The 12,101-nt window shown below is 38.9% G+C and overlaps 1 protein-coding gene across 1 annotated transcript in view; it reads right to left on the bottom strand.

Annotated features, from left to right (window-relative positions):
- ROCK1 (Rho associated coiled-coil containing protein kinase 1) overlaps positions 1 to 12,101 on the bottom strand; it is a 137,052-nt gene that overhangs the window by 29,723 nt on the left and 95,228 nt on the right. The window contains exons 20-22 of the mRNA XM_081097471.1: positions 10,850 to 11,034; positions 8,996 to 9,065; positions 7,693 to 7,787 (exon numbers count right to left, since the gene is read on the bottom strand). Coding sequence (XP_080953597.1) covers positions 7,693 to 7,787; positions 8,996 to 9,065; positions 10,850 to 11,034 — 350 coding nt within the window. The remainder of the gene's footprint in view (positions 1 to 7,692; positions 7,788 to 8,995; positions 9,066 to 10,849; positions 11,035 to 12,101) is intronic.

Raw genomic sequence — 12,101 nt, 5'->3', positions numbered from 1 at the left:
AAAAGTCTCTGGCTCACAGAAAGTGCTCAGAAATTTTGTTCAAATAGAAGAATAGATATGCAACTTTTCCCACTCTGATTTCCTTCCCATATCTTATTTAAATACTAGAGGCCCGGTGACGGATTCATGCACCGGTGGGATTCCTCAGGCTGGCCTGCGCCCTCTCGCAATCCAGGACCCCTTGGGGCCAGTCCAACATCCCCCTAGGACAGTGATGGCAAACCTTTTGAGCTCAGTGTGTGAGCATTTTGAAAAACCCTAACTTAATTCTGGTGCCGTGTCACATATAGAAATTTTTTTATATTTGCAACCAGAGTAAAACAAAGATTTATATTTTTGATAGTTATTTTATATATTTAAATGCCATTTAACAAAGAAAAATCAACCAAAAAAATGAGTTCGCGTGTCACCTCTGACAAGCGTGTCATAGGTTCGCCATCACTGCCATAGGATGTAGTAGTGTGTGAATCAGCAGGCGGCTGGGGAGGAGCCTGAGTCCGAGCCAGGTGCCGCACTGCTCCTGCTCATCCCGGCCCGGTGTGCCGCTGCCTGCCACTGCTTGGTAGCACTGCTGCAGAGGCAGAGGCGGGAGAGGCTTGCACCTCTGCAGCTGTGCTCACCAGCCCTAAGCCAGGTGTATGGCGCCTATAGGTCAGCTGAGCGGCGCTCCTGTTGTGGGAGCTCACTGACCACCAAGGGGCAGCTCCTGCATTGAGCACCTGCCCCCCCGGTGGTCAGTGCATATCACTGCAACCGGTCAAATGGTCAACCAGTTGAACAGTCACTTAGGGTTTTATATATATAGATGCTCGAATTTCTGCTATCTTTAAAAAGAAATGGGTCTTCTTCACACTCTCCTCTAGCTACTGCTCTATCTCCTTGCCTTAACAACCACGTTTTCTTGAATTTTTATTTTAACAAATATTTATTGGGCATCTACAATGTTCTAGTTGCAATTTTAAAAAGGTATTCAGGGAAGGGTTCTCTGTGATGACATTTAGAATAAGATCTGAAGAGGGTAGAGGAACAAGCCATGTAGATAGTTAAAGGAAACTGTTCTAGGCAGAGAGAAGAGCAATCTCAAAGGCTCTGAGGCAAGAGTGGAACTGACAGGTTTGCTAAATAGGAAGGTCAATGTGGCTGTTGTCTACACACTGTCTCTACTTCTTCTTTTCCCATTAGTCTCAATCCACCTTAATCAAGTATCTATTCTCATCATTATTTAGGAACTGTTCTCACCAAGGTACCTAACAACCTTAAATATAATGGAAAATTTATCTTTTCTTGACATTTCTGAGTACTTGGCACTTTAAATCATTTTTTATTGAAATATTCTATTCCCCTAGTGTTTGTGATATCCTCACAGTGGTTTTCTCCTTGTATTACTGGTGACTTCTTACTTTCCCTTCTTCTGCCCAGTACTTAAGAGTACAGGAGCTAGATGTCTGTCCTCTGCCTTTATGTCTTCTAATCATATACTAGGGGGTTACAACTTACTGCATGGGGCCAAATGAGTCCACATAAGTGTCCCCTTACCTCCCTCCAGATACACACACACAAAATACATTTGGGCCAACATTTTGTATAAAAATTGAGATTCTTGGCTTCTCTTAAAAAATCAGATCTTGAAATATTGGATCAGTGTTACCATGTGGGAACAAGTGGTGATAACTGGGACATAAACTCTTCATTTTGTTATCATCATTACAACTCACACAATGAATGTACCCATACTTAGATCCAACTAATTTCAACCCAGCTAAATGTATGGTATCATAGGCTCATGAGTTTATAAACTCTGATATACATAATTATCCTAACAAATGTCATCTAAGTGGTTTCAGTTATGCAAGGATTGTCAAATCAGCTTCAAGCCCTTATCTTTTCTCTGAGTTCTGAAGCAGTAAACCAACTCTCTGGTATCCATTTCTCTTTGGACATCCCATAGGCACCTCAAACTCAATAGGTATGAAATGGAAATAATATCGTCTCCCCTCTTTTCACAATTTGGTGTTCCTTAACTCTGGGACTAGCATTACCATCAACACAATTGCTCTGGTCAGAAACTTGAAAGCCAACCTGAAATTTTCCTTAACCTTCATCCCCACTCCCCCATATCCACAAGTCCTACTGTTTCTACTTTCCTATTTTTCCCCATGCACTTGCTTCTTCTTTTATTGTGAACTTCCACTATAATTTTACATCTAGATTATTTCAATGGCTGTATAAGTGTACAACCTATATCCACCCAGCTTTGACTCACTCCAATCCATTCTCCACTCTAAAAAGTGGAGCTTTCTAAAACACCATCTTGTCAATCCCTAGCTTAAAATTTTCATTCATTCATTCATTTTATTCATTCATTAATTTAATATTTATTGAATACTTATTCTTTGCAAGGCCTTAGTCTAGGCGATGTAGATATGCAACAGAGAACAACAGAAACCAAACTTCCCACTTGTCAATGTATGGTAATTCCAAATGCCTTAGCATGACACACAAGGCACTTTGTAATCTGACTCAGGTTTTTTTCTCTAGTATTACCTGTCACCAACTGTCTCCCTACCTGTAAACTAAGCCATCTGCGGTTGTCCAAATCACAGATTGGCTTTTGCCTATACTTCCCCCTTCCTCATTCCCTGGCAAATCCTTCTTTTTCTTAGTTGTCACCTGGGAAATGTTCTCTGAATCCCACATGGTATGATGAGGTATATCCCTTAAATATGTTCCAATAGCACTTTGTCATTGTCATCTACGCTAATTGTATCTGTCAGCCTAGATTCTGAAGCACTTGAAAATGAAAACCATAACTTACTAATAATTATATCACTGGCATGAAGGACAGTGGTTAGCACAATAGTAATGATAAATATATTTCTATTAAATAGCTCAAACGGGCAAACATGTCAATCCTCTAAAACAATACAGTACACAGTAGATTGGGTACTCCTATCACAGTGAATGCACACAACCTGGGATTGCATATTACACCGTGAACACCATATAAATGATAGGCTAGGGAGAAACCAAGATGGTGGCATAGGTAAACACTGGAAATTGCTGCATCCTACAACAAATTCAAAAATACAATTAAAAGACAAAACGGCCCTAACCGGTTTGGCTCAGTGGGTAGAGCGTTGGCCTGAGGACTGAAAGGTCCCAGGTTCGATTCCGGCCATGGGCATGTACCTTGGTTGCGGGGCACATCCCCAGTAGGAAGTGTGCAGGAGGCAGCTGATCGATGTTCCTCTCTCATTGATGTTTCTAACTCTCTATCCCTCTCCCTTCCGCTCTGTGAAAAATCAATAAAATAAAATAAAAAAAAGACAAAATGGACATCATCCAGAACTACAGGAAGGCGGGCTGAGTGTCAATTCTACAACTAGAAGGAAAGAGAAAAGCACAGAGACTCAGAGGAGCTTCGGAGATGGAGTGCAGAGGTACCGAGGATCAAGAGCATGTGGCAAGGGCTGGCAACTGAGGACGTGGCTGTCTTTTTGAATAGGGAGCCACATGCCCCCAACTGCTCTGAACTCCAGTTCCGGGTGTGTCTCTGGGGACCTAGACCAGCCGTGGACAAAATACGGTCTGTGGGGCGGGATCCGGCCCGTTTGAAATGAATAAAACTAAAAAAAAAAAAAAAAGACCATACCCTTTTATGTAATGATGTTTACTTTGAATTTATATTAGTTCACACAAACAATCCATGCTTTTGTTCCAGCCCTCCGGTCCAGTTTAAGAGCCCATTGTGGCCCTCGAGTCAAGAAGTTTGTCCACCCCTGACCTAGACTCATACAGGGAGAAACTGGACTGTCTGGCAGCGGGCAGAACTCGGAACTCGAGGGCGGCTTTCTATCAAAGGTGCTTGCAGCGATTAACCAGGACACTGAGACGTGGGGCCCCTTAGGGCAGGGCTGAGGATCAGCCATAGCTGCTTGCTCCGCCCTGTTGTTCTCCTGAGACCCCGCCCTACCCAGGCTGCCGCAGAGGCTTTTGCATATGAATGACTTGGCCCTTTGCAATCTGAAAATTACCTAACAAACTGCAGCTGGGCCAGACAGACTCAGAACATCCAAGAGAAGGCCCAACGCCCCACAGCAGCTTGAAATGCTTCACAGGTGGGCCTTATTTGGGCACCTCCAAACCACAAACAAGGAAGGGGAATCTGCAGATCTCTTCGTATCTCCTGCTGGGTTGCCTCAGGCAGAGGCTAAATTAGCACCTCCTTAGATCTAAGAGCCAGTGTACCCAGTGGTCAGAGGGGGACCATCCAGATTACAACTCCTCAGATCCATAATGGTCACACTCAGGGGGCAGACTCAGTGAACACCAAAGCCCCACTGAAGCAAGTCTTGCCCCAGAAGGGTGTCTTCAGCACAGAAGTTCTCCTACTGTAGACACAGCTTATTCTCACAGCCAATAGGCCTGGAGGTCAATTCCTCTCAGTGATACCTACAACAATCAAGGCTTAACTACAAGACTGTGCACAAAGCTCACAAAGGGGTGCACCAAGAGTGTCCACCTCAGGTAATTGGGGAGGCTGAGCCACTGGGCCCTATAGGACACCTAGCACACAAAGCCACTCTACGAACACAGGGAAGCATAAAAAATGCGGAGACAAAGATACAGGACACAAATGACAGAAATGGAGGAAAGCAAACGACTGGATATAGAGTTCAAAACCACACTTTTAAGGTTTTTCAAGAACTTTCTAGAAACCGCCGATAAATGTAGTGAGACCCTCAAGAAATCTAGTGAGACCCTCGAGGCTATGATAAAGGACCAACTAGAAATTAAGCATACATTGACTGAAATAAAGGATATTATGCAGAGTTCCAACAGCAGACCAGAGGATCACAAGAATCAAGTCAAAGATTTGAAATATGAAGAAGCAAAAAACACCCAACCGGAAAAGCAAAATGAAAAAAGAATCCAAAAATACGAAGATAGAGTAAGGAGCCTCTGGGACAGCTTCAAGTGTACCAACATCCGAATTATAGGGGTGCCAGAAGAAGAGAGAGAGCAAGATACTGAAAACCTATTTGAAGAAATAATGACAGAAAACTTCCCCTACCTGGTGAAAGAAATAGACTTACAAGTCCAGGAAGCACAGAGAACCCCAAACAAAAGGAATCCAAAGAGGACCACACCAAGACACATCATAATTAAAATGCCAAGAGCAAAAGACAAAGAGAAAATCTTAAAAGCAGCAAGAGAAAGACAGTCAGTTACCTACAAGGGAGTACCCATAAGACTGTCAGCTGATTTCTCAACAGAAACTTTGCAGGCCAGAAGGGAGTGGCAAGAAATATTCAAAGTGATGAATAGCAAGAACCTACAACCTAGATTACTTTATCCAGCAAAGCTATCATTCAGAATTGAAGGTCAGATAAATAGCTTCACAGATGAGGAAAAGCTAAAGGAGTTCATTACCACCAAACCAGTATTATATGAAATGCTGAAAGGTATTCTTTAAGGAGAGGAAGAAGAAGAAAAAGGTAAAAGATACAAATTATGAACAACAAATACACATCTATCAACAAGTAAATCTAAAAATCAAGTGAATAAATAATCTGATGAACAGAATGAACTGGTGATTATAATAGAATATGGGACATAGAAAGGGAGTGGACTGACTATTCTTGGGGGGGTGGGGAAAGGGGTGTGGGGGATGCGGGAAGAGACTGGACAATAATCATGCACCTATGGATGAGGACAGTGGGTGGGGAGTGAGGGCAGAGGGTGGGGTGGGAACCAGGTGGAGGGGAGCTCTGTGGGGAAAAAAGAGGAACAACTGTAATAATCTGAACAATAAAGATTTAATTTAAAAAATAAAAATAAAATAAATGATAGGCCACAGGCTATACTCTACCATAGGAGTCTATCACCGTCACAGGGATTAAGCAGGAAACGTAACTCTGTACCTACTTTAGAGTCCACTTAATATGTTAAGGATCTAAGCACTGAATGTCAATATTACTAACGACACAATTAGGAAACTAGACATTATAAAGTCATATCTGAGGCAGTCTTGTCCCCTCTAAAGATCAGATTTGAATCTGATTAAGCCTCCAGATTAGGAATGTCTAATTAAATTTTCTACAATGATGGAATGTTCTACACTTGTGCTGTCCAATATGGTAGACACTAACCACATGTAGACTATTAAGCACCTGAAATGTGGCTAGTACATCTCATGAACTAAAGTTTTAATTTTATTTAAATGGATTAAACTTTAAATTTAAATGGCTACATGTGACTAGTGGCTACCACAGCACAGCTCTAAATTTAACCACTGAATTGTAGGAAACATAGAAAGAGGATGAAAATATTCAATAACTATGGAAATTAAATCAACAAAATCACATCTGAGGAAAAATATATAGGATAAATAATCCATTCTTTCAACAGATAACTGTTAAGATGATACTCTTGTGATGGGGAGGAAAAAAGATATAATTAGAGAGGGGATATAGTGGAATTCTGTGGTGGAGAGCAAAGTTCCATCTCTTCCATAGGTGGTAGTTATAATGATATTTGACATATAATTCATAAAACTACACGTTTTATTATTTTATGGATGGATTTGTTTGCTTCAACGTTAAAGTTAAATTTTCAAAATTTCTTTCAGCTCTAGCTGGTTAGGCTCAGTGGACAGAGTGTTGGCCCTTGGACTGAAGCGTCTCAGGTTTGATTCCTCAGGTCAAAGGCATATACCTGGGTTGCAGGCTTGAATCCCAGCCCCAGTTGTGGGAGGCAACCAATAGATGTGTCTCTTTCACATCAATTTCTCTCTCTCTCTGTCTCTCCCCATCCCTTCCACTCTCTAAAAAATCAATGGAGAACATCTTCAGGTGAGGATTAACAATAAATAAATTAATAAATAAGTTAATTAATTAATTTCAAATGTGGTTATATGAAAAGAGAATATAAAAACGTCAGAAAACTAGTTCCAGTGTCTGTTCTGACACTAGATATGAGAAGTAATTACCTTAAGTAGCTTTAAAGGTCTTCTCTTTCTAAGGCACATACGCAATAAAAATTAACCTTCCTAATAGGTTAATTTCACATGAGGAAGAATTTAACTACCTTTAGGTAACATAAAATTACTTGTGAATACAGCATGAACTATTTATATACAGAACAAGGAATCCAATGAACAAAATTAACAGATGAATAAAATAGAACCAGAGTCATGGAAATATGGAAAAGACTGAAGAATCTCAAAAGAAACAGGGGAGGGGAGGTGGGAAGAGACTAATCAAAGAACTTATATACATATATGCATACATGCATTACATATTGACACAGACAATAAGGTGGTGAAGGCCTGGGGCAAGGTGGGAACTGGTTGCAGGGGGGCAATGGAGAAGAAAAGGGGGATATCTATAATACTCTCAACAATAAAGATTTAAATAAAATTTAAAAAAAAGAGACCCCTGAAAACAATTTACTGTTACAGTTTAGTGAATCTCTGTACAATTGCTACAGTTTTAATGTACAAAATTATCTTTTTCACCATAAAGATAAACTTCAGCATAAATCTAGTTTGATTAGTTTTGAATTAACCCAACATAATTTGCTATATCATCGCCATCAGAATAATGGCACATCTAATTTCTATCTTTAAATTTTAAGTTAAGAATGTTTTGTTGTAAAACTGAGTCTTGTTCTAAAGTAAAATAAACATACTTATCATTTTGTAGTTCCTGTATTTTCTTTAAATTTTCTCTGTTTTTTTCTTCAATTTCTTCCTTAAGTTCCTTTACCTGGGTTTTATAAAGTGTCTGCAAAACAAGTGATAAGAAAAATAAATAAGTGTTTAATAGTGGGTTAAAAAGAGTTGGTAGTTTCTGCCCTAACTGGTTTGGCTCATTGGATAGAGCATCAGCCTGCAGACTGAAAGGTCCCGGGTTCGATTCAGGTCAAGGGCATGTACCTTGGTTGCGGGCACATCCCCAGTGGGAGGTGCGCAGGAGGCAGCTGATCGATGTTTCTCTCTCATTAATGTTTCTAACTCTCTATCCCTCTCCCTTCCTCTCTGTAAAAAAATCAATAAAACATATATTTTTAAAAAAAAAAGAGTTGGTAGTTTCTTATAAAGTTAAATAACTAACAGATGATCCAATAATTCCACTCCCAAGTATTTAAATGGTAGAACACAGTCTGGCAACCGAAAAAAACAAACAAAAAATTCAGAGGCTTCAATAAAGCCTCAAAGCCCATCAATGGTAGAGGCAAAAATAACTTGGCCTGTAACAAATGAGTTAGAGTGACTTCCTTGGAGAAAAAGCAAAACAGATGCATAAAATGCATATAGAACCAAACAGGAAAAATCTCTTGAACAAATGTATGTATGCAGACTACTGTAATATGGCTACATGAACCACACGTGATAATACAGTTACTCTAAAACCAGGTGGACTTGCTACCAGTCTCATATGTAGCTCTAGAGCAGTGGTTCTCAACCTTCCTAATGCCTCAACCCTTTAATACAGTTCCTCATGTTGTGGTGACCCCCAACCATAAAATTATTTTCGTTGCTACTTCATAACTGTAATTTTGCTACTGTTATGAATTGTAATGTAAATATCTGATACGCAGGATGTATTTTCATTGTTACAAATTGAACATAATTAAAGCATAGTGATTAATCACAAAAACAATATGTAATTATATATGTGTTTTCCAATGGTCTTAGGCGACCCCTGTGAAAGGGTCGTTCGACCCCCAAAGGGGTCACGACCCACTGGTTGAGAACCACTGCTCTAGAGTTTGATGGCAATTCTGGAAATAACTGCACAAAAATGGTCATTTCTTTACAACTTAATAGATCACTAAATCAGATTGAGAAACGAAATGTAGAAACAGAGATATAAAAGGGAGAAAACAGCTTCATAATCATTTAAAAAAGAATCACAGTTCACACTAATAATCTAAACATCTTGTTTTAAGTCAGGTTTTGAAACAGTCTAATGTTAAAAATGATTCTCACCGAGAAATATTGTTCAGCTTCAAGTTGATCTTGTAGTTCCCGCATCTGTCCTTCATTTCCTCTATATTGTCTTCAGACAAAAGAGAAAATAGTAAACACATGCTCTTATTTATAGCAGACTTTATATTATTCTTTGTTTCATAAAGTTGCTAAAATAAAAAATGACCTTTGTTTTACAAAATCATACTTCATTACACAGTATTACTTTAATATTTATATTTGGTTAGACCATACTGTATGGTTCCATTCTGCTCCTTATAAAATGATGTTATGCAAAGCAGAGGGAACCCTTTTCTAACGAAGGTCACTTTGGGGAGACTATTAATTGTGGATTAATGCAAATTACACAAATAAAAATGATTTTTTAAGGTAAATTTTTGTAAAGAAAAGCATTCTTAGGGATACATTTAAAATGTTTTATGTGGTAAGTAAACCATTACAAACAAAGGACATACAATACTTAATATATAACAAATCAGTACTATATATTATGACCAATTTTTAAAAAAGGCAGGGGGAGGTGGGTAGAAATGAATAATCAGGTAAGGAAAAAGAAGGGAGAAAAGAAACACAGACAACTAACTACATGTATAGAATATATATATACATAAACACAACTGGATAAAGAGGAACAGACTCAAAAAGATAGTGACACAATGTATCCCACAGACAGATTTTCAAAGACGAACAATTTCATCTGCAGTTGCTAAGTCTTCATATTAGATATTAATAGCTTTGTATTTTTAGCATCTAATAAGGCATACGGTTGATAGAAGGTACACAGTAAATCATCACTGAACGATGAATTAATTTTGGAAGAAAACTACAAAATATATTGCTTGGTGAGAATAGTGGCTCTAAAAGAAAAAAAGAATTTCACCAGTATAAATCTAACGAAGTCGCCGAAACCAGTTTGGCTCAGTGGATGGAGCGTCGGCCTGCGGACTGAGGGGTCCCAGGTTCGATTCCGGTCAGGGGCATGTACCTGGGTTGCGGGCATATCCCCAGTGGGAGATGTGCAGGAGGCAGCTGATCGATGTTTCTCTCTCATCGATGTTTCTAGCTCTCTATCTCTCTCCCTTCCTCTCTGTAAAAAATCAATAAAATATATATTTAAAAAAAAAAAATCTAACGAAGTCAAAACTGACAATTTTATCCAAGAATCACTGTGTTTTAAATGAAGCTGGCAAATGAAGATATTATAACATAAATTTGGAGGACATAAATACACATGGTTTGCATATTAAATTTTTGAAGCATGTCCTTATACAATTTCTGAAAGCAGACACCTTGCTTTGTCTCCATTCCAAGTAAGCAGGCACATCAGATCTCAGAACAGAAGGAGAAAAACAGCACTTTGCATTCTGAGATGAACCAAAGGAAGAAAACAAAACAAACAAATATAGAGTCATCATGTCTAATTCTAGTCTTTAAAGAAAACCTTGAACATTTCCTGTAAGGTACTGAATCCATAATAAAAAGGTCATCCATGATATTAGAAATTCAAATGTGAAAAAAGATAACTTTTGTGGATATGAAAATCGTGAGAAAATTGTGGAGTATTTTTCACCATAAACAGACTTACTGTAAAGAAGTAGCTTTAATAATTTCCTTTTTTTCTTCCTTGAAATAACTATTTTTTTATTTAGTAAGTCTGTCCTACCAAAGACTGAACTCTCCTGTAAAATTTCTTTGCAAGTAAATTACTTTATTTCTAAATGCTTTGTTAAGTCTTCTTTTCACAAATTCTAAGTACATAATCTATACATACATGAAATATCAAACACATAAGCAATGCTGAATACAAAAAAAAAAATCAAGAGTTTTCTTTAAGAATGCTCTTTTGAGACTTACTTTGTAAGCTGAGCTAATTCAAATTCTAATAATCTCTTTGCTTCCAGTAAAGTATTTATTTCCTGTTTCATCTGCTTTTCTAGACCTTTTAAATTGTCTGCCTCAAATGCTTGAGTCTTCAATTCATTTTGTAACAACAGTCGCTTATTTGATTCATGCTCCAATTGCAAAGTGAGATTCTTGACCTATGAATGAGAAAAATGATTGGGATCTTAAATCTCTTTAAGCTTATTAGACATTATTTTAAAGAATACAAATCAAATCTCAAGTATTATCATGCCTTACACAAATAGAGAATATCAGCATTCTAAACACTCTCCATTATTTTATGTGTTTATGACTGCAGAATTTACTAAGTCAAATTAATACCCAAGTTTCAAATATGGTATCTTAGGGGAAAAATTTTTGGTTTCTTTCTACTCTAACCTGTATGGAAATTTTGGAAAAAAGTATAAAAGCCACTTTTAGGGGAAACTTCCTAAGAGGTACTTACATTTACCTGTTCATTCATAAGTATTTATGCTCATCTATAACCCTCCAAAGTTTTTGAGGTCTTCCTTAACTACCAGATGTGATTAGTTATAACACTCCTACAGCACTCACTACATCCTCTTTTAAATATATGTCATGCTTGTAATTACTATTTTACTATCTGTCTTTCCCTCTGGACTGTAAGTTTCACAAAAGTCAAGACCATACCTCTATTATTCAGTATCCCAACTCCTAGAACAGAAATAGGGGGATTTTAAGTGACTGAATATTATCTTTCAAACTTTCAGCATACATTCTTCCTGCATGCTGACTCTAATAGGTACCTCTAATTTCTCTTCTTTATAGGACATTATATATACTACTAGAGGCCCAGTGCACAAAAATTTGTGCACTCGGGTGGGAGGGGGGGTCCCTCAGCCCGGCCTGTGCCCTCTCACAGTCTGGGACCCCTCAGGGGATGACCACCTGCTGGCTTAGGCCTGCTCCCTGGGGGATTGGGCCTAAGATGGCAATCAGACATCCCTCTGGCAGCCCGACAGCCCTCGGGGGATGTCCACTTGCCAGCGGGGAGCAGGCCTAAACTGCAGTCGGACATCCTTAGTGCTGCTGAGGAGGCAGGAGAGGCTCCCACCACCACTGCTGTACTGGCAGCCATCAGCCTGGCTTGTGGCTGAGCAGAGCTCCTCCATGTGGGAGCTCACAGACCACCAGAGGGCAGCTCCTGCATTGAACGTCTGCCCCCTGGTGGTCAGTGTGTGTC

Source organism: Myotis nattereri, assembly GCF_964212035.1.
Source record: "Myotis nattereri genome assembly, chromosome: 8".
In the NCBI taxonomy this organism is placed as follows: Eukaryota; Metazoa; Chordata; class Mammalia; order Chiroptera; family Vespertilionidae; genus Myotis; species Myotis nattereri.
The sequence above is the reverse complement of the archived record's forward strand: the minus strand, read 5'-3'. Positions and strand labels throughout refer to the sequence as shown.